The following is a 23,837-nucleotide window of genomic DNA, read 5'->3' as shown; positions in this document are numbered from 1 at the left end:
ACTTTTAAAAATCTTCCCCTAGTTACTATTACATTTATAAAAGGAACAAGGTCTGCTGAATAGAACGCTGGACTAGTATTGAAGAGACCTGCAGTTTTCTATCGGCTCTGTCACTGCGCGGATTCAAGCAAATTGTTTCATCTTAATGTGCCTGTGTTTAAGAAGCTGTATGGAAAGGAGGAGCTGTTGTGCCTTTTATATGTTATTAAATTGTATGAGTGTGGGTTTTGTTGTTTTTATGGTTTGGTTTGATGAACTAGCTTGCTTATAGAAGAATTCTGAAGGGAACCATAGTTGCATTGCAGAAGAGGTTTTGCATACATAGACTGTGGAAGAAAGTACAGAGAGAGATAAGAGAGTAAGAGACTAGGGGTAGCTGAAGGCCAGAAAAAATAAAGTAAGTTTTCATAAGATTGTATAGTTTTAACATCAGAGCAACAGAGTGGAGTTGCAAGATACACTCTGCAAGGTTATTCCAGGTAGTGTTAACTTAGTGAGGATTTAGACTGAGATAATCTTCAACTGTAAAGTGGGAAAATGTGCTAAAACGTACACAGAGTGGTTAAGGAAATGATTTTGGTCATTTAGCATGTGTCATATGTGCTTTTTAAGAAAATAAAGTGTTTTATTAGCCTAAAGAAAAAAGGCTGCTTGAAGCATCACTAATAAAGAAATCAGTAATGCGTATTGCTGCCATTGGGTGGGTAATTAATTCTCACTAAATCCTTGTGACGCCGTAATCTGTTACTACAAACTTGAAACAAATTTGAAGACTCTGTGACTGAATGGGAGTGTGACATTAAAACACTGCATTGAATTTAGGACACTGGAGTATCTTGAAAGAAACGGAGCCGGCTTCCAGTGATTTGTCTGATGGATAACATTACTTATGAAACTTCAGGAAAAACTTTTACTATTTCATGATATTTTAATTCTGCTGGCCGAAGATTTTGAGCTACTGACTGTTACTAATTAGCTAAAGGTTGCTGTTGAGTGACTTCCTGTTCTCCTGGTTCTGTCTTCTGGGGTAGAAGTTCACTCTGCTGCTTATTTGACTATTGCACTTAACAGTAAACCAGAATTACCTATAGGAATTCTTGTTTATTGAAGTTTTTGGAGCTGCTTTGCTGGAAGTCATGTTGAATTGTGTGGGGTGACACAAGAGTTTTAAAATGTTTCTGTAAGCCCAGATATTAGTTTAATTTTCATATTTATATAGATTATCTTTTCACCAGCTTCTCTGAACAGGATATCTTATCAGCTTGAGAGAAACCTCAGAGTTCCAGTTTTTAGTAACTTTGTTCTTGAGTTGTGAAAGAAATGCCTTGGTTAACAGTACAGTAACTTCCTCAAAGAGAAGTAATGTAATGCTGACCTGCTGCTTCTGTAAGAGGTTTTCTGGTGGTGATAGTTAAATATTTTGCATTTTAGTAAAATAAGATTTTCAGCTGTCATTTGAAGTATCAAACAGCAAATTTATTATTTTTAAGAGCAATGTTAACCTGTCCTACCTGTTGGGTTTGTAAACTTTTTTTTTTTTTTAAATAAGCAATACCTTTTTTAGGCAGCATACTTAATCCTAACAGTGGAGATATGACATGGCAACAAATATCACCACTGTTTTTATGGAAAAGAAGAAGAAAAAGTTGTTTTCCTGACGGTCTTACAACATAAACTGAACAAACAATGCCTATGCAAATGCACTCAAGTGCCAAAACATATATTCTTTCATGTAAATTGTTACTCTGTTCAAAATTGCAGAGTCTCCTACTTCTGATCTCAATTTCATAAATACATAGAATGTAATTTACTAACATTTTGGATTAAAAACCAGAAGTAGTAGAAGTGCAGGAGAATAGCATTGGAAACAATTTCCTTTGTGGTCTGCCATATTTTCTTTGCTGCAAAGTTGGTATCTTCTCTGCTGGTTAAGTCACAGAGTTTGCAAATTCAACTTGTCAGAACTTCAGAACTCTCTGTGATTACTGAGCCTTTTGTGGCTGACACATACTGTACATTTTTACACAGTTATTAGTGAAAACATTGTCTATATGTGACTTCCAAATGAATTTATAACATCTTTTTTTTTTAATGAAAAGAGCAGTTGAAAAGACTATATAGTTAGGCAATAGTTATATTTGGTTTTAAACCCTTCATGAGGCTATTTTAAGCTTTTCGAAAAGGTAGTAATAAACTCCTTGAATCGCAGACCCAAGTATAGAAAACTTCAATAGTAAACATTCAGAGAAGACCTGCCTACAAATTAAAGAAGTTAACAAAATCAAGTAAGATGTGTAGTGGGGTCATTAACGAGTTAGATGTTTATATACAGCTGGATTAATAACTTTGGAAGTACAAATAGCTGGAGAAGTACCATAGCCTTTAAATGGGCAGTGGTTATTGGATCTTTGGAATTCATAATTCATTCTCTTTTTCCTTCCCCGACTGAAAGACGCAACATACGCCTAGGACTAAATTGTATATTAATTGAAATAAATCCTATGTGGTTGCACTAAAAGAGTGACCGCTGGGCTCCTTGGTGCTGCAGTAGTGTTCCAGCTGATGTGAAGAGCACTGACTGTTTTATCAGGATGGCCCCGCTGGTGGCCTGGGGGATGGTTCCTTCTGGTGGCTGTCTGTGCCTTCGGGGGGGGGGGGGCTGGCAACACCTGTTGGGGCACACTGGTGTCTGTGTCTGCGCACCGAGGCGTTAGGAGACTGGAGGCAAGTCTGGTTTAATGGATGCACACGTAACTCGGCGCTCAGGCCTCCGAGCCATTACCGTCCCGCTTGGGAAGGGAGTGCAAACACGGGCAAATAGCTGTTAGTAACAGGTAGTTTGGACTGCTCTAACAGTTGGGTAAATCAAAGACATCAGGAGGGCAGGAAGGAGAGTGATCAAAATAGTTGAGAGCATGTATCTGATCTTTCCTGTACTTGACTGCATCCTCTGTTGCATTGTGAAGCCCTGCATATGTTCTAGGGGATAGAAAGGCTAGTAAATATAGCAAGATACAAATAGTAGAAAGCTTACAGATTTTACATGCAGAAAGTCCCGAAGATTTATGTCTCAGTGAGCTTAAAATGCGTGCATCCTTTGTCATCTTGGTTATATTTGGCTTTGGTTTTTATTAGCTCCATTTATGTTTCCTTAAACCTGAGAAAGACTTACTGAATTATGATGATGGTAATTAACGATGTGCGGTCTGTTGCTTGTGTAGTAAAAGATACAGCTTTTGATAAATCGTGTCCCTGTGAAGATTCTCAGGGGACTGAACAAAAAGGACTGTCTCCTCCTTGAAGTTACAGCTAGATGGGTGTTTGTCCCCAGGACCTCTCAGGCCCTGTAGCAGTGTATCCCGGCAATCCCTGTGTGTAACAGACTTGAGGTAAATGGGAGAGAGAGAGATGTTTGTCACTGGCTTTGCTCTGGTACACTGATAAGATCTGCAATTTTAAATTGAAAAACTTAAATCGTACCAATGTCTTCAATGGTAGAAAGAAATGTAACAGAACAGTCTGACACCTGATGTCAGTGATACTGAAATTACACTGATGGTTGGGGAGTACTGTAAAGTATGACCTGAGGCAACGTCTGCGTTTTTGAAGTGTATGTATGCTGCCTTCTGCATTAGCACTCACTGTTTCTCTTGGGTTCTCCATGCTTTAGTGATCCATAATATTCTAGGCTAGTTACGGTGCAACACTTGCCTCTCTCTTACCAAACTTGAAGCAACCAGTAAGTTCTTTGTCATGTCTAGGCTGCTGTTGCAGTGGGATTCTGTTTGTTTTGGGGCTGAATCTACTGAACGATATGGGGTACAGTTGCATAGGTCAGTAGGGCATCTCTGTAACAATGTTGGAAGTACATATCTGTTGAAGTACCTGGATTGGCTTCCACATTTCATGTTCCAAAGAGCAATGGTAGTCTGAAAGACTTGCATCTGAATTAGCTAAAGTGTGGTTTCTGAACTCTGCCTTCCTAATGTTTTCTTGTTATACTTAAGTGGATCTAACAGTGGGCCGCCGCTGAAAGGGGCAACCCCACTTCCTTTCTTATGCCACATGTAGAAATTTTGTGGCAACGAGGTGAGCTGATCGCTTATTTGTATTTTTTGAAGACTGGCCCACCAAAAAGGAATTTTTTTTCCATTTAGAACAAACTGATCCAGTTCATACCTGCAGCCACACAGTGGATGGGTTAAGTACAAGGACAGAAGGGTGAGAACGCCAGGAAGGGAGGGAAACAGCAGAACATCCTCTGTTGGTGGCAGTATGCCGCTGCGGTGCAGTTTGTGTAACGCTAACTCGCCTTTGAGTCATCAGCCACACAGGTTTCTCTGTCAAGATGCTGCTGCTGGTGTCATTCTCTTGAAAGTTAGTTACTGCTGGTATAAAAACCATCACTTCTGGTTTTTACAAACTGGTACTTGTCCTGGCAATGGTAGTAATTACTTCAAGTTTTGTCAGTTATATGCAGCATGGGTTTAAGTTCATTTTTAATGTGAAAAATATTGACTGAAATTCCTTGTCATTAGATGCTAATTTGTCTTTTTAAACTTATACAAAATTGCTGTATTTCTAAGTTATGTGATAAGTGTACATTTTTCTTCAGACAGAATTTTTAAAAAAACGTAGTCCTGTTTAAACTAAGAAGTAAAATTTAGTTCAAACACCAGTTTTGAGCAAGCTTGAAACTAAGTTCAAAATCCAGTCTGGACAGTGAAAAACTAAACTGGAAAAAAAAAATTCTCATGGCAGTTTATGTTCATAGTTTTTTAAGAACAGAATGGAATTATTAGGACTGTATTGGTAACTGGATAACCTTGTTTGGACAAATTCTTACTAAAATAATGTAAATGTTGCCACTGTTAATGACAGCTAGGCATTTGAAATTAGCGAAGCAGTATTTCACTCCTCTAGATTCAGAGAGTCTATAAATATCTTTCAATTTATTAAATCTGATCAATGTTTGAAGGTGTTTCTAACAGTTGCTAATTTTAATTCTTAAAATTAATACTGACATTTTTGGAGACATAATGCTTTGGGTTGAGGGGCACAGGTTACAGATGTGCTGTACTTACACTTATCTGGTACAACTGCACAACAAACTATGGTACCAGAAGTTATTTTATTTGTCAGGTTTTATTTTGTCAGAAATGCTCTGGGCTCCCTTATGTTTATTGAAATTGAAGTGGTGGCTATGTGCTGCATAATGAAGTGCTTGCTTTTGGTTGTTTTTTTTTTTTTACACATCTTTAATATTCAGTCTTGACCTCCTGAAATAGTTTCCTGAGTGATGCTATGAAATAACAATGCTTCTGTCTTGAAGGTAAAATTTGCTTACTAAATTTTCAAGACACCTATTGAACCATCATCCGCAAAAATTGCCAACTACTAGGGCTTATTAATTAAATTTTTAAGTCATATTGCATGTAGTGAAGAACTACTTCCTAGGTGTCCACTATGTAGAGATGCTTCTTACAAGTCTGCTATATGTAACAGGAACCCTTTCAAAGGAGTCTGTTTATGAAGCCACTTTCAGACGTTCTTACAATTCCATAAAGTGATGAAGTCTTGGTACGTGGTGGGCATAGTATGCTGTGACTGTTCTTCAGTGTTTGTAGGTTTTGCTGCTAGGTCGTGCTTTTTCCTCTTTCCATCTTGCCTTTTTTTTTCTAACTTACAAACTGTATGTTTTCCAGCTTATGTGTTTGTTTTGAGGAAGTGGAGAATATTCAGATTACTGAGAATTTGGGGTCTTGGATATGCAACTGAAGCCCTAGTGCAGGTGCCTCACCTGCTAATTTTGCCATCCGTTAACAGTTGTTTCCCATAGCTCGGTTTTTGCTCTCTGACAGGATTGATGTTCTGATATCTTGTAATAAAGTTCATATATGTTAATAATGTGCAGCCCTGTGAGTGGATCAGCTCATTGAACTCCTCCAGCTACCGTTTTTTGAAGTGTTGTTCTTGTATTATGGTGAACATGAATGTTTTATAAGAACAGCTGTACTGGTTCAGACAAAGGCTTTGTCAAATCCAGTGCTTGTCTGCAACAGCATCTGTAAGTGAGCTGTTAGGGACGAAAAAGAACAGGGAGAGTGTGTGTGATACCTCTCCTGAATACTCCCCCAGCCTCACACTATTTTCAGTCTAGGGGATTTCCTGAGCCTGGTGTGGTTTGTCTAGTTGGAAACTCTCAAGGGATCTCTCTCGTTCAATTTCCTTTGAAGCCCATCTAATTTTTTTTTTTTTTTTGAGTCCTCAGTATCTTTTGGCAAGAAATTCCTAGTACGTGTTGTATGAAGTTTTGTACATAGCTCTTACTAACTTGTTGGTACTTTCTATTAGAAAATACACTGAACAGTCAATCTCTCTCCGTGGAGAGGCACATCTTCTTTGATAATCCAGAACCAGGGTTGCATGCTATGTACAATATGTGTGCAAAACATTAATTCAGTGACAGAAAGATGACTTCAGTTTTGTTCTGTGGTTTGTTCTTTTGACTATTGCTGGGTTTGAGCTTATAGTTTCATGAAATATCTAACATGCTACGTAGGAAATAGATCCTGGGATTGATAGTCAGCTCATAACTCATTGTTCTATGTATTAATAGCATGAGGTTATTATTCCTCCTCTGTCTCATTTTAAGTTTATCTATGCTGAATTTTGTTTGCCTTTTTATTGCCCAGTCCAGTTTCATAAAGTCCTTCTGCATTTTTTCAGTTATTTTGTATTCACTATCCCTGACAGCTTGCTGTCGTCTGGTAGCTTGTTAACTATGTCACTCATCCCATCTTCCAGGTCGCTTATGAATTTGTTAAGCAATGCAGGTCCCAATGCAGAATCCTACAGAGCTGTCCTGGTGACTCCCCTGGTGTCATCTTGGTTATATCTCTGTTCTTTTTCTTTCCTAACTTGCGTAAATGAGGCTTATATGGTAGCTCTTGAATCCTTTGAGTAATTCCATTAAGCTTTTATACAGGATTAGCAGCTTCAGATTTTCATTTGGGTAAGTGTTATGAAAATAAGCTTGCAGATTTACAAGAAAAAAAATCCTGCAGTAACGCCTACAGACTGGTTTCTGTCCCCTCTGTGGGTTCTCTGACTTGACTGAGTTACCTTAGAACCATAGCATAAACCCAGCCTCATTAGACATCAGTCAACCATAAAACATATATCCGTTACAAATGAGATTCTATCACTCTTGCACTTCCCAATAATACTTCGTAAAAAAGGAAATTCTGTGTATATCTAAAAGTTAATTCACAGAGCTGCTTTTATGCTTCTGACCACTTTTAGTGCTCCTTGCTTTGATTCCAGCCAGGTGTTTTAATCTGTGTTTCTCATGGCATGGCAATGCTTCTGAAGCTTCGTGGCAGAAGTTGTCGGAACTGGGATGGAGGGAGAGGTTTGTTTATGGCATAGGCATTATCAATTTTTTTGTTTTATGATAGTGTTTCAGTGCCTTGGTCATGAATCAAGTTCCTGCTCTGCTGTTTGTTGTACAATAACATCAAACATCACCAACACATGAAAAAGCTGTCCTTGCTCTGAGGTCTATACAGCCAAATTTCTTAGATTATCGAGGAATGTGATTAAAAAATAACAACGTCTTTTACTTCTGAATTCACATGTCTTTTAAATGCCATGTGAAATTTATTAAGGACACAGATTCCATTGTTCACTACATTTTAAATAGGCTTTGTTTCTGGGCTTTGACAGTGCCCTCCCCAGTGTGTGGCCGTTTGCTTTGTATGTTAAGGATTTTTTTAGGTTTTTCACTAAAAGAAACAAAAGAAATGATGGTAAAATTGCTGATTCCTCCATAATATATAAGAACAATTTTGGACTTCTGTTACCATCATATGATGTGACTGTGCTTTTGATTATCAGTCTTCTAGAGGGGACTGAAATTTATTGAAGTTAATATGTGATTTTATGTTATTGACAAAACTTGATAACATTTTCACTTTTGATTTATACTAATTAGGATTTGCATATTTTCACTATATGTTGTTGTCAGGGAAAGGAAGGATTGTTTGTTTTTTATACAACCATTCTGGGAAAAAATACTACTTCTAAAAAACTTTGTCTTGGTTAAAAAATGTGGACACTTGTATCCACATTTAAAAAAAAAAAAAAGAATTCTGTAGTCGATATTTTTTTTTCTCCATGCATTGAAAAATTGTCATACATTGTCAAAGACCATAGCAGGGAAAAAAATCTTCTGAAAATGAGAGCCGTTAATTCTAAACTAAACTACATAATGTACTGGCATATTTCACAGAATAATAGAGGAAACTTTGTATAAAACAGCAGTTATGACTTAACTATTATGTGAGAATGTGTTTCGTCTAATTGTTAACATATAGCAGTAGGCAGAACGAAGCACTGGAAACGCAAGTGTTATCCATGTTGGGAATGGAAAGAAGGAAAAAGATAGCATCTGTAGCTTTGTCTAAGAGATCGACTTATCTGTAGTAGATGTATCAAAATGTGTAAAGAGTAACTTTGAGGCTTGAGAGACTTCATTTGCAGATTATAGAAATAAATAATATATTCGTTTTCAACTTCCTTCAATATGTAGATCCTGTAATTTTTTTCCATTGAGAGTGTAGACCCCAGTGTAGCAAATTTAAGCCTGCAGATAATTTGCTTCCTTTTAAAGTTACTTTTTTATGATCTCCAAGAAATAGTCTGTGGACCTTCGGTTTACTTGAAAGGACAGTAGTAAGGGGTATGGTTTTTACTCTTCTATTCCAATGTTTTCTGTAATTTTAAAAGTAATTAAGTCTACTTATTTTTTTCATTTACAAAAAATATTTGTTCAGAACCTTGCTGTATGGATACATAATTTTTAGAGGCCTCTTGGCGCTGATAAAATACAGATGAGGTTTCCTTAGATTAATTCAGTGAGTTTTGTGGTTTGGCTTTGGTCACTGTTTTCCAAGATTAGAAACAATTGGAAAAAAAGGCCTTACTTTTCAGCTCCTTAAAATAACTTCTTTTTTGTATGAAAGGGAATTAATGGAGAGAAAAAAAGCTGTTGAAGACATGGAAATGTCTTGCCTTGCATGAGCTTTTAGCCAACCTACTCTTTCTGTTGATAGTCTGATAAGAACAGTTACATATGCTAGCACTTTCTTGGTGGGCTTGTATCAAGCTTCATTGAAGAGCGATTTAATTACACCTTTCTTTTACTGTACTCTTTGGTAATCTTAGTGTAATTTTATAGTATAATGCTGTATTGCTGTAGACACAACTGTCACAAGAAGTTGTTTGTGTGGCTCTCATTATTGTATTGCCAGGACATTCTTTATATTTTTTTTTAAAAAGTCTTTTTTTTTATTTATTTAAATTATTTTATATATTTGTTATGACAGTATTCATATTCCACTTCACTTATGGGGAAGACTAGGATTATTTAGTCTTCCAAAAAGATTATTTACCATGCAAGAACAACTCTATTGTAAGGAATGGACCTGGAGTGTTGCAGGTTCAGTTTCTGTACCATTGATCCTCCTTCCTCTTTCTTGCTGCAGATTATTTAAAGTTGTTGCTTTTCCGTAACTAGATTTCAGGAGACTAAAACTCAGTTATTGTCTTCTGCTGTCTATTTTAGGTCAAAAGAATGTTTAGTGACTGTCACACTGAGTAGAATTTTGAGAAAGAGTATCTATTCTAAGGCAGTCTAAGTTGTAAAATCCAAGTGTTTACACAATATTGTATTCTTATTCTGTTACAAGACACTTAATAAATTGGCTTCTGTGCCTATAGTTGTTAAGACACTGACAGCTTATCTAACAGTGACCTTATTAAGGTCATTGATTAATATTACAAAAACTGAAGGTTACTTAAAAGGAAAAATTGGGCTAGGAAGCGGAGTAAGTAGACATTCTTTTGAAAGAATTTCATATATTTTTGACTTCAGGATTTGTAAGTAATCAGTAGTTTTCACAACCTATTGATAGAGATGTGTAAATTTTTATTTGGTAATTCTTATTATAAGGCTTGTCCCTCCATCATATTTTACAGCTGGAAATGGAGAATTATTTCCAACTTGGTAGTTAAAATAACTAGCCTTGTGCTAATTACTTAGGCTGCATTGTAGTTTGCCTGTTCAGATTAGTTGTGGTCATTGTGAGGATGGAGAAAGTTATTTTTAACAAGACAGTGTGAAAAAGATTGAAAAGGGATGAGAATATATTTGTCAGAAAATGTTACTTCTAAAATCGAGCTTCCCATGTATTAGCAGAAATGTTTGCTCTTTGAGTGACTTGTGTTAATTTGATATGGAAAGCCTCTCTAGTACTGGGATGGGAGAATACTCAGTTTGCATGAAATTTTGTTAATTCTAAAACATAATGGAAATATGTTTAAGACTTTCTGTAAAATAAAGTACTTGAGACAGTTGTAAAATGAGAACTCTCAAATACTGTGTCAGAATTTTGTTCAGATTTCCAGTTTTTATATCATGTATATATTTTGAAACTTAAAATAATGTTAAAATAGGTAATTAAATATGATATTCAAAAAAGCTGGACTATAATATTTGAACGTCATAGAAATTTTGTTGTTGTTTCATTTTTTAATTCCTGTGATAACCTGTCTCTCTCTGGCTGTCTCTCCTCTCTCCTCCCCATCTAAAAAAAGCAAGACACGCTTTAACTGGTCAGCCAAAGTAAATCAGATTTTGTCAGCCTAGATCTCAAGAACTGAGTTTCTCAAATACCTCATGAAATAAGTGTTAAGATAGAAAAGAGGCCACATTATCACCCCATTCAGGGAAAAGCTGAAGCATAAACTCAGTCCTTACTAGGTGTCAAGGATCTAAACCATTTGTCTAAGTAATTTTGATTGAAATGACTCAGTATCCAGAAGCCCTTTGCTTTGCTGTATCATAGAATCACAGAATGGTCTGGGTTCGAAGGAACCTTTAAAAAAATCATCCGGTCCAATCCCCCCCTACTGTCGGCAAGGTCATCTTTCACTAGATCAGGTTGCTCACAGCCCTGTCCAGCGTGACCTTGAACACTTCAGATAGGTCATCCACAGCTTCTCTGGACAAGCTGTTCCAGTGTCTCACTGCCCTCGTTGTACAAAATGTCTTCCTTATGTCCAGTCTAAATCTGCCCTCTTTCAGTTTAAAACCATTGCTCCTTGTCCTATCGCTACAAGCCCTCGTAAAATGTCTGTCCCCATCTTTCTTACAAGCCCTCTTTAAGTACTGAAAGGCTGCAATAAGGTCTCTCCAGAGCCTTCTCTTCTTCAGGCTGAACAACCCTAGCTCTCTCAACCTTTCCTCATAGCAGAGGTATTCCATCCCTCTGATGATTTTCATGGCCCTCCTCTGGATCTGCTCTAATAGGTCCATGTCTGTCTTGTACTGGGGACCCCAGAGCTGGATGCAGTACTCCAGATAGGATTTCACAAGAGCAGAGTAGAGGGGCAGAATCTCCTCCCTTGACCTGCTGGCCACGCTTCTTTTGGTGCAGCCCGGGATACAATTGGCTTTCTGGGCTGCAAGCTCTGTCTCATGTCCAGTTTTTCATCTACAGGTATCCCCAAGTCCTTTTCCACTGGGCTGCTCTCAATCCATTCATCCCCCAATCTGAATTGATACTGAGGATTGCCCCGACCCACCTGCAGGACCTTGAGCTTGGCCTTGTTGAACTTAAGGAGGTTTGTGTGGGCCAGCTTCTCAAGCCTGTCAGGGTCCTTCTGGATGGCATCCCTTCCCTCAAGCAAATCAGTTGCACTCAGCGTGGTGTCACCTGCGAACTTGCTGAGATCACCTTAACAAACCCTCCATCCCGCCTCCCTTGACTGTTTTTGATGGTATCTTTGCAAACCAAAGACTACTTGGAACATGTGTTTGCTGTCCCTCTCCATTCTCTGTACACTTTGTAAAGGAAAAGATTGTGGGTAGATGGGAGACCTGTTGAATTAGAATAAATTAATTTATTGTTTGGTCACTTTCTCACATTTTTTTCCCTGATTTTCCTCCCTGTCCACCCTTTCATAATTCCGCTTTCCAGTGGAACTTTCTGTCAACTCTGTCAAAAAGTTGTTGATTTCCTGAAGTTTCAGGTAGTTCTGCTCCATGTCCAAGAATGTCAGTTTTCCCAGATCTTTGAAACATAGGGCTTGGGGGGCTGACTGGGATTGTGGCATTGACTTAGGCAGAGCGTTCAGCACATGTGGTGATGTGGAGTACCAACAGGAGAAGGACAAAATAGATGTTTGAGTGGAATGTTGTTCTTCGACAATTAAGAGAATATGGACTGCTTAAGAGTTTGGACTTGTGGCTCTTGATTTGGAGTATCTTGGTCACAATACTAGACTCTTCTCATACTTTCTGTTCTCTAATTACATGATGAAGCAGTAACCTCCAGGCCCTTTGCAGTATGTGTCTACCTACTGTTATTTGTGCTTACTTATGAGATTCTGACTAATACAAACATGTTACTGACAAAGATTGAATACTCTTGCGTTGCCTACTTTCTCAAAATTAACACTGCTATCAGAGAAGTAAGGTAGCTTTAGCATAGGGTTTTGTCAGCTCTGTATCAACTGATTATAATGGGTTTCTTTTTGATCATGTCGCAATTGACTCAGTAAACGTCAAGAATATACAGTTGTACCTGGGTCGTGATGCAAAGAAAGCTCCTAAAAACTAAGGTCTTTTGTTATGTGGACATAGGTATCAACTGTAAGGTCACCTTTCAATTTTGTTTGGCCACAAAAGGCATGCTGCCCACACAAAATGCTGCACACAGTATATAGTTTAGATAGTTACATTAGGTGATGTATGTTTTGAGTGTATGGGTCATCTTGCAGTGGGGATGAAACAAAACAGTAGATTTTGCTTAGATCCTTCAGTCTTTGTTTCCTTTCAGTGAAGGGATATTTCCTGCTAGGATTTGAGCTTTGTTTTCTCTTGCTGAGAAGCTGGAGAGGAGAGAGAAGGCCTACACAAATTCCAGATTGACATGTGGTTGATGGGTAGACTGGTCCAAAAATGCCTTTTTTGGACTGGCTTCTTCTGGGTTATAGGGCAGAATGCCTATGTGTGTGGTGCTTGCACCTTCTGCCCCTTACTTATTGAGATTGATTTGGGATTGTGAGTGGTGTAAGTCTTAGGATGGTTTGTCTTATTTTAGGATATGGTTTAGAGTGTAAGCTCTGTGCTAAGACTGGTGTATGCTTTCTGTAAAGAGGGTTCAATGTTAATTCTGGCACTGATAAATAATGTTCTGCTAAAATTTTTTAAGTTATTCTAGAGATTTATATTTTTATGAGGGCAGATTGTGGATGATACAGTGCTTGCTGTCCTGAGGCAAGGCAAATATTGAAACTAAAAAAAAAAAACCCAAAACCTAAGCCTGAAGATAGCAACTATTTAGTGGTAGGATTTATGAAACTCCTGGCCAGATGAATTTAATAAATTCAGTGTTTTATAAACAAGATACTTTTTTCTATTCCAGAAATGGAAATCACTGCAAAACAGTAGGATTATATTGTCTTCTAGTGATGCAAAATATACAGTCAGTCTTTGTGCAAACTAACATAGATTTGGTTTTTTTTATCAGTGTTTTTTTTTCAGCTGATAGTGAAAGTAATAAAATCTCAACTTTTCCATAAAGCTAGGTCAAACACATATTTCAATCAACAGATTAGTTGTGAAGTCTTTGATGAAAGAGTGTCTCTTCCTGCATTGAAAAGTACCTTTTCTAAAAGTCACCTTTAAACTTGGAATAATTCCTGCTACTCTTCAAAATGACACTGAATAGGTGTACTATATATGTGGATTAAGCAGTATGTAAATGACTGCTTTCTACATTGGATGTTTTTTTCACTGTTTAATATTATTCATGTATGGATACATATTATCACAACTTATCATTTTTTCCTCTTTATAGGTCCTGCTGGGGACTTGCATCTGGCCTCAATGTGAAATTAAGGTAGAAAAACACATCTACCTATGTGTTTGCTATTAGGATTTAGTTTATTCACTGGTCATGCCTGAAGAGTGATGTTCGTCTCTAGACGGCTAACTGCCAGGAAATATAAATGATTGTCCTAGAAGTCAAGCCTCTCTCCTATTTACTGGAGTGAAAATCACCTCCAGATATCGACGGAATATCAACTACAGAAAATGCTTCACGTTATAAGGATGCCAACCACCTAGATTCATGCGCCCTATCTGTACAGTTGTTGTGGATGGTTTGCCATCTGAAAGCTCCTCAAGCTCTTATCCAGGCCCTGTATCTGTTTCTGAAATGTCTCTGCTACATGCTTTGGGTCCAGTGCAGACCTGGCTGGGACAAGAGCTAGAGAAGTGTGGCATTGATGCCATGATTTATACTCGGTATGTCCTCAGTCTTCTGCTGCATGATAGCTATGACTACGACCTGCAGGAACAGGTATTTACATATTTTAGATGTTGTCCGGTGAAAGTGAGTTTTTGTATCAGTTATGTTTTGTGTATTATACATGGGTATGGCTCAGATGGGGGGGTGGTTGTCTTTCAGTGTGTGGGTGGAAGGGGGGTATAAAGCACGCGGGGATCAAATTTGGTGGGTGAACTGAGATCAATGTAGTTAGTTTGCTGTATGAGCAATTACATTAAAAATTTTCACATTGCTACAGTTAATACCAGAATTATTAACACTGGAATGTTCTGTATCATAAATGCAGACTTTCAGTACTCGTGATTATAAGGTTTAATTTAATGTTGGAACATTAGTAGACTAATGTAATTCTTGTAAACTGTGTGTCAAATTGGCCTGCTTCACAGTAGTTTGTAGACTCCCTATCACTTTTCCTCATGGATTTTATCTTGTGCTGTTTTCAGAAAGAATAAAAAAACCCACACTTTTTTTTTTTCTTATTCCAGTATTTAAAATACATTATTGCACATACATTATTCATCTCTTCTAAAAGAATGTTAATGCTGAATCCTGATAAAAGGCATGCAAAAGAGTTGTGGAACAGTGAGCGCTATACATAGCTGTAATTCAAAAAGGGCAGGGGAAGAAGAGTGAAGCTGTGTATCAGATAGGCATGACTCTGTTTCCTTGTGCCTTTATTGCTATGGATTTTATGTGTCCCTGGAACACACTTTTCAGTCCTGATTGCACCTCTTTTTTCTTTTTCTTTTTAATTTTTTTACTTTAATTTCTCTGCATCATCAACCCATATCAATAGCGGAGTTTTCTGGATGTGTGACTCGGGGAAGTTCTGGTGTTTCCAAGAAGGGCTGAGGGTGCTGTTGATCACAGACTTCATCTTACAAGGTGGCTGTGATTACAGTGGGAAGGAAGGAAAGCAAATACCTCTTATTTGGTGGCTTAATTATTAGTTCTTTTTTATTGCTGTTGTTTTGGTTATACTTCACACATTGTTATCTAACTGCTTCATAACTTTCATTGTTTTCCAGTCTACATATTTAAAAATCCAGCAAGAACAGGGCAGGGTATTGTGGAATAGACGTACATGTAGCTGCAGCAGAAAAAAATTCATGTCAGACGCTGCCAGTTTCTGAACTGTTGGCAACCATTACTGTGCATAAAAGCTTTCATGCTTCCATTATGCAAAACAGAAAACTTTCTGTGCAAAAGTAATTTTTGTTCAAAAGTCCATCTGGCAGCAGTGGAAGTCACCAGGAACAACCTCACGATTAATAATAATAATAATAATAATAATAATAATAATAATAATAATAATAATAATACCCACCAAACCACCACTGTAAGCGCTCTGTAGAATGTACCTTAACAGTGAACTTATTTAGGTCTTGGTCAGACATGAATAGTTGTATTTTAGAAGGGGACAGAATAACGTTTCAAACCTGTTTCAAAGAAGGGTGTGGTTCGAAGACAGAAAAAAGAAACCAAGGGAAACCACACCAGAATTTGAGGACCTTTATAGATAGCCCTGTGGCCTTGAGGAAAAATGAAGACTTGTTTCTTTCCAGTTCATTTTAGAGCATAGTCATAACTGTGAATTCACTGCTGTGATAATTTGAAATGACTGAAGTGCCAAAATTAGTTTTCTTTTTATCAGGCTTTGCAAGAAGCAGGGTAACTGTATCCTGAAAACCTCATTCAGGTTATTTCTCGTTTCGATACCTTAACTGGGTGCTCTGTGACTTGACAGCGGAGCTTTAAGGAATGTGTCTCTTTCCAAGTCGATTATGTGGACCTAATGAGCCAAAGAGAGAGGAATACCACATGCTGACAGGGTAGCCAAAACCTGTGTTGCAGAGCGGGTGCTGTAGTACGAATGTTCAGGATGTCTTCGGAATGACATGGAGATTTGAAGCTGGAAGTTTCTTTTCCACCTCCTCCTATTTGATCCTGCTTATAACATACTTTTATTGCATTTGTTCTTTCTGCTTCAAATAAGTTTTGAGAACTAATAACAATTTAGTTTTGGGATGATATTCTGTAATAATGATTGGATGCATATGTTGTGAAACATACTGCTACCTAATTCCTTTAAAGACTGCAAATACAAATTTCTTATATGGAGAATTGAGGAAACCTTAAAACACATGTGCTTGTTCTTTTATTTATTTTATTATTAATTTTTTTATTTATTTTTATTTTACCTGTTGCCTGCTGGCTATCTGTATGACCTGACATTTTAAAATTAATTTTGGTTTAGTTAAGTCATTCAGAAACAAGCAAACCTGTACTCTAAAGCATATGTTTGCATATAAGCAGTTTCAATGCAATTTTGGTGATGGGTACAACATGAAGACAAAGGGGAAAACAAATACTAGTATTGTTTACAAATAGAAATCAGGGAAGAGTGCAGCAATTAAACATGTAAATGAGAAATAATTTAGGAGTAAAATACCGTGAGCTCCTTTAATTCAGATTAATTCCCATGGAAGGGCTGGTTCTTGGCATCTCAGGAATTTTTTCTCCCATACGATTCCTTTGATTCTTGAGAAAGAAGACACAATTTCCAGGGAAAGAACTGTTCTCAATAGTGGGTTAATTGCAGTGATTTCTCCCCAACTTAGAGGACAGCTACATAGAGGATGGAGGCACATGGCGAAGACAAGGGACAATGGGTACAAGTTGCGCTGGGTGAAGTTTCATCTTGATATAAGAAATTTTTTTTTTTTTTTTTTTTTTTTATGGTGAGAACAACCATTCACTTGAACAACCTCCTCAGGAATGTGATAGAGTCCCCATTGCCGGACGTTTTCAAGATGCAATAGGACAGGGTGCTAGATAATCTTACTGAGGCTCCCTTTCCCTTGAAAGGGTGGACCAGATGATCTTTCGAGGTCTCTTCCAACCTGGGCTGTTCTATGATTCTATGATTCTTTGCTTCTAGAACTCTGTTTCTGTAGGGAGTGATTAGTCATCACTTCTTCCCCAAAATGCAGCAATGACCTCTGTTTTGAACAGGTTAAAAGGAATGTGTGGTCTCTGAACACCCAGAATGGGATTACACATATGAACAATCCATTGCAATGTGCTTTTTTTTGGGGGGTAGTGGTGGTGAAGAGGACAAATTTAGGAAGCCTTAATCTTACGGATACTGTAAAATCATCTTCGTTAGAAATGTTGCAAACTGAAGTTAAGATGGTCATTAAGATCTTTCTACCTCAGAATGTTGATGACATCATTAGCACTGTTTTAGTCACTTCAGGGAGCCTCCTTCCATGCTTTCTTTATAGTGTTCTGGTGTCATCAACTGTAGCAGGGAAATGGAACTCTGAAGTCCTGGACTGAGGTTCCGTCAGGTAAGTACAGAAAGATTTAAAATAAAAGAATGAATGAAAGAACATCCCTAACTTTACTAGGCATACCTCGTTATTTAAGATATTAGTGTTATTGTGTTATCAGACACTTCTGTGTACATTTAAAATAAGTATTTCAAACGAATAAGGGAGTCTTGATTGAGTAGGTCTGCAGGGTTATTTTTGAGAATAAGCAGGATGTTCCCTTCAGGTTTGTTAGTAATATGTATGTGGTTTCTGGTCTTGGTTCTGCTGCAGACATTTGTGGCTTTGGTGACTTGATCTCTCTTCCTCCAATATTATCTGTCTGTATGGTCAGGTAGTTTGATATGTGGATAGAAGATAAAATGTGTTGAAGGGTTTGGTGTGTGGGGTTGGTTGTTTTTTGGTTTGTTTTTCCCCTTCTTTGTTTTGTTCTTGTTCAGTTTTGGTTTTTTTGGGCGTGAGTCTGGTTTTTGGGAGTCTTTTTTGTTTGTTTTTTGTTTTTATTATTACTGTTAATTCCATGCATTGCCCCATTAGAGTGGTCTCTGTTCGGTATCGTTATATGGACGCAGGCTCAGTATTGCAGAACGGTAGATCAGAGAGGTGATAGGAGCTTTTTGCAAGCGTTTGTGTGGGGGGCTGTGGAGGGAGGCACAGTACAGAAAACATAGGTGAAAGTAAAACCCTAATACACTGCAACCAAATTTTACTGGAATGTTAGCAGTTTTTATTCTGACTCATTGATTGGCTTGAACTGAAATACCTGTTAAAATATAGGGAAAATTGATAAGCAGGTATGTTTTGCCCGGCTGTACTTCAAAGTACTAGAGAGCTTTCAAGAAAGGAATCTTGTTTATGGTAAATTGCGCTGTGGTACCAAGATCTTCCAGAGCTGCTATGGTTATGCATATGTTATATATACCTATCAAGAATTACTGTAACACCTCCTAAATATGCACACTTTAAATGTTTTTAAAAAAATACTCAAGTTAACTGAAGTTAACTGAATTTAACGTAATTATTGTTGGCATTTATTGCACAATTCTTATTCAAGCCATACTTGCTACTTCTGGAAATGAGTCTAAAAGCTTAAGATGTAAAAGTTCTTAAGTAGTCCTTCATTCTTAGTGTGTGCACTTTTATCTTTTTTTTTTTTTTTTTTAAGTTCTCCCCCCCCCCGCTTTGCGGCAATGATATTGCTGGTGGGAAGGCTTAAGAGGGCAGAAGGGCAGAGGCTCTTTGGGATGTTTCCGCAGCGTTGACTGATGGAGAGAATACAAAGACACTATGAATTGGGTTTGCACATTTTCCTTGATTACTGTGACACAGCAGGATGTTCACAGAAATAGTTTGGATTTTTTGTGGCTAGTTAGTTTAGGTCTGTCGTATCAGAAGACAAGTAAGCACTTCAGTGAAAGATTTGCCTCTTTTTTTTCCTAGAAACAAAGATGTTTCTTACGAACTTTCTAGAGAAAATGATTCTCAAATTGATTTACACGTAAATTAGATGTCTACATGGTCAAAATTACTAAAGGAATCTGTTGAACCATGTTATAGAACATATATTCATTATTTAGGTGTGTTAGGGGTTTTGTTTTGCTTTTGTTTTTTAAGATTTGAGGCCTATGGTGGTCTCTGTTCAAAATGTTTGTAAACCACTGGTATTTTGTTCTGAGGTAGATGACCTTTTAGATGCTTTTGGTTAAGGAAAACCTCTATGGATTTAAACCCTATGGATTTAAAGACTGTGTGATGGTAACTAAAGTCCAGAATGATTTTGTTAAGTGTATATGCTTTCATCATTTGCATTTTATTACTGATTTTTCCTATTTTGGAATAAAGGATATATTAAGGAGAAAACCCCATGAAATTACTGATAAATCTTTAACTTTTGGGGACCCACAGAATTGCTGTTGGGGGAGGTCTGAACATTGTGAGACAGCCTTTTGACTTCAGACTAGATTGATTTTTAATCAGAATGCCTTCCTCTTAGTTTCCTAATGTTAAACCAACTAGATGCTTTTAAGATTTCTGATTGTTATTTAAATGCTGATTAAAAGTATATTTGTAGATACACGTGTTCTCAAACCAGTTTGTGATACAGTAAATATTGCATTAAGATAGTATTATCTGTGGGAAGCGGAAGACACTGCCCGAAAATCTATTTGGTGTGAAACATTATTTCATTCATCTTTATTTGTGCAGTATTAAAATCAGTGTTTTGTGTTGTGTCTTTTATATACTATTTGTAAGCATAGCTGTTTCCAAATATAACAAGTTCATCTTTTTTTGCCTGTAGACTGTTCTCTGTTTTGAAGGGATGGAGCCTTTATTAAAAAAACCCCAAAAGCCAAAAAACAAACCCAACTGCTAGAGACACTGTGAGATAAAAGCTTTATTTGTAAGCCTTTGGTCATGCAGCTTGAAGGTCTTAAATGCATTTGTTATGCATACTTGCCATATCAAGTGTCTTCTGTTGCTCTTGATCTACTTCTTTCAACTCGTTTTTGGAAGTTGACATTTTTTTCTGACCCTCAAAAGTAAGAATCCTAAAAAAGTTTTTTTTAAAAGATAATATTTTCCTTACTCTCAGAATTAAGTAGCTGTTGTACTGCAAACTGTGTTCTTCTGTGACCAGCATGAGATTTTTCCTTTTGATTTTTCAATTTATAACAGGGAAGATTTCATTCTGGAAGACTAATCATTTGTAGACTGATTTGAAGTAGTTCCATTCAGGTAATCTTTTACATGGAGGGACAGAAAAAGTCTTCAGAATGACAGTTGTGCTTCTGCTGACTCTCTGATCATAGTTTTTATTCTTGCTTTTTCATCATTAGCACAGACATACTTGAAGTCCAAAATGCAGTTTTCTTTTTTATTTTAAGAGAAGAACAGAGCAGTGGAAAAGAGGCCTCAGCTCACATGATAAATTTTAGGTCTTTACTCTGTGGTTTTAGCTCTGTAAATGTTTTTGTCCTATCACTCTGAACTGGGATGGGGTTATCATTGCCAGCTCTTCTGCGTTTGGCTAGCGTGTGCTGGTGACACGAGACGCTTTTTGCTGGCAGTACTTGTGATGCACCTGCTAGGTTCCAAGATCCAGTCGAACGTGGGGTGTTTTCCCTGCCATCCCATGTTAACCCAGTAGAGGGACCTGATGTCTAGATTTATATTCTAGTAATGGATATTTAGTTTTTCACATGTATATTTTAGGGGCAAGAGGATGTGTGTTGTTGTGTTTGTTTTGAAGTGAAAATCTCATCCATAACCTGAAGATAGGAGGAGAAATGAGGATTTGGTCCTCTGTAAAATATACTACTAAATAAAATACTAATCTTGTATTACATGTTAATCTGGCTGGTATGCCTATTTAACAAAAGATGACAGTGCTGGTTCTAGTATAATTGCAACGGCTCTTTTATCATCCCTAAGAAATAACTGTGGGTCATTCAAACCCATTTTTTTTTTAAATGCATTAAAATATGCAGAGTATAGTTCAGTTACAGTAGGGTAATGCTGTGTGACTGGTGCACACGAGTGTCATTAAATTTCAAAGTTCACCAGCAACATGTAGGAGTAAATTTCTTGAATGCGAAACATTTTAATTTAGTTTGTGTTGCTGCTTATTAAGCTGTGCAACATTCCTGTAGGAACAATTTTTAAAATGTTCTGACCTTAGTTTTTTGATCGTTACCCAAACTAAGGATGTAAAATTCAAGTTGTGGAAATTTGTGTATGAAGAAAAGAATAGTTAGGTAGGAAAGGGAACCATGAGACCAAGACTTCTGCCTGTACTTTTTTATATGATTAATTTGAAGTCCTTAGAGTATTAAAATGTGTACATGTTTGCAGCGTTGAGAATAAAACCCCTCTTTTTCTCATACATAAACATGTAAACTGAAGAAAGAGCAGATTTACCATACTTAGGAAGTGGTACTATATCCTCAAGTTAATATGCCCATAAAGCTTATTTATTAATAGAAAATAGTTTAACTTCTGTAAAACCTCAGATGACTAACTTTAAAAGTTCATAGAGGAAAACTTAGCTTGCTCCTCCCACCCTCCCCCCACCCCCTTCAGGAGTGACTAGCTGAGGACTGTATAACTCACAGTGTCTTATTTAAACTTTGGAAAAGAAATCTTTTGCATACAATATTAACTGGGTGAGCAAAATTGGGAGGATGTGGATTCCTCTTGAATTAAGCAGTGGAAGATGACTGAAATGGCTTTACTGTAAAGGCATGTGCCTCAGAAAACTCCCAGGTAGCCTCTCTGAACTGCCGTCTGTGCAGCAGGGTAGGGCCTCTTGGTTTTGGTCATAGAGACTTGTGATTCGGCCAGTGCAATGGGCTTTGTCCTGTGAAAGCGCCTGCAGGTGGGCTTGTGAAGAGCATCGGCACCTATAGTTGTTTTGCAGGTGCTGAAGTCATTTCAGTTGGGTTCCTTAGCAAGCGCTGTCAGTACAAGAGCTTCCAGCCAAAGCTCGTGTAACAGTTCTGACCAATGCAACTCAAGTTCGTACTGGTGCAGCGTCTCTGTGGGACTTATTCTTTATTTTATTTTTTTTAAATGTCTTAAATTTTAGTTGTCGTTTGGCTTTTTAATTATGAGGTAACTGCTCTGTTCTGTATTTCTGGCTTGGTGACTGTTAGATGTGGGGTAGATCTGCAGTACCATGCACTATGCATTTGTATTCTTTATTCTGTTTTAGGGACAGGAATTGCAGTGGCAGGGATCGGAGCTCAGCATTAGGCTCTCAGGGTCATTGTATTGGTGCAAACTGTACAGGTTTCAGGGGAGTCAGCTTCAGCTGATATGTTAGTGCAAAAGAAGGCATTTGTTCTCAAGGACTATGGCTATCTGAGAAATTTGTCTTTCAGACTATCTTCTGCCTTTGTCCCGGTGTGAGTGGTCATGTTGAAATGCTGATTCCTTTGCAAATATATCTGTTCCAATATATGAAACACATCCATTTCAGGACATCAGACTTACGTAGGCTCTATGGTGCCTATCTTACATACTATCCTATTGAAACAGGCACATCTGTGTCATAGTTAAAACGTTACATTAGCTTCTGCTCTGAGTTATCAAAGCTATCTTTTAAAACAGTACTATTTTACCTTTTTGTGACTTTCTAAATAACATCTAATGCTTAGTTATGGTGTATCTCTGAGTCATGCAAAAAAAAAACCAGAATTGCTTTTTTATTGTTATGAGTACTAATGTATTCTCACAAAGGCTTACATAATGCAAAACAGAGATAGAAGCTCAAGTGCCAGGCTGGTTAGTCCTCCTAATAGTCAGGACTTACTTGCAGTTATCTCTGTGCTGATACAATTGTACTGGGGCTAGCTGAGATACCTCCTTAGTAGACGATTGCATGACGGTACACTCGCCACATGTCTCCAAGCATGGCTGTGCACTGCCTATGTTCACGCAGAATCAGGTGATTACAGTGGTCTGTGATGCTTGCCACACAACTTTATTCCTAAGTCCAAGAGAGCAACCATAAATGCTGTGAAATAACTTCTCCAGTCATAACATGTCCCTTTCAGATATCTGGACTCTGTAGTGGCAGTTTCTCTTGAGTTCTTGGCTTTGTTTTCTGTCACGTAGGTAAGATGTGCAAGTAAAATGATATCTTTATAGCTGTAGCTATAGCCTTGCTAAATTTTCTTCTTTTCTGCTTTTACTTTAATGGAAGACCTCTGAAGGCAGCCTGCTCAACAAACATAGGATTTCAACAGATGCAGCATTTGCATGTTCTCTCTCTCTCTTGGGAGTGGGTGTGATCAAATTTCTTCTGCTTGGTTTCAGCCTGGAGTAACTTCTAATTAGTGAACAACACATAGACTGCCCTTTCAAGTTGGTAGGATTATAAGCAAGAGTTTATAATTGACAGAAACTCAGTTTACAGGATTTTATACTGGGATTGATTGGTTTCAATAGGTAAAGGTCTTCCCTGCCTGCAAATAGCAGAATCATCAATCCTGAATGCCTTAAGGACCTTCAAGTCATAGCAGTGCATGATGTGGTCTGATACATTATCAGCTGTTCTGTTACAGTCCAACTGCATAGGATT

At 37.5% G+C, this 23,837-nt stretch overlaps 1 protein-coding gene across 2 annotated transcripts in view; it reads left to right on the top strand.

The window, feature by feature from the left end:
- KIAA0232 (KIAA0232 ortholog) overlaps positions 1-23,837 on the top strand; it is a 70,068-nt gene that overhangs the window by 4,708 nt on the left and 41,523 nt on the right. Inside the window, exons 1-2 of one of the 2 annotated variants that reach the window (XM_087736212.1) lie at positions 14,293-14,432; positions 17,708-17,773. Coding sequence is in view for 1 of the 2 variants with exons in the window: in XM_087736211.1 (XP_087592337.1) it covers positions 14,202-14,432 (231 nt within the window). In the remaining variant the exon portion in view is untranslated. Of the gene's footprint in view, positions 1-13,928; positions 14,433-17,707; positions 17,774-23,837 lie in introns of those variants that run through there. The other variant, XM_087736211.1, reaches the window with a different exon arrangement.

This window comes from Nipponia nippon, unplaced genomic scaffold, assembly GCF_047370975.1.
Source record: "Nipponia nippon isolate SJK-2023a ecotype South Korea unplaced genomic scaffold, ASM4737097v1 scaffold_6, whole genome shotgun sequence".
NCBI classification, from domain to species: domain Eukaryota; kingdom Metazoa; phylum Chordata; class Aves; order Pelecaniformes; family Threskiornithidae; genus Nipponia; species Nipponia nippon.
Note: the sequence above shows the minus strand (reverse complement) of the source record. Positions and strands in the feature narration are given on the sequence as shown.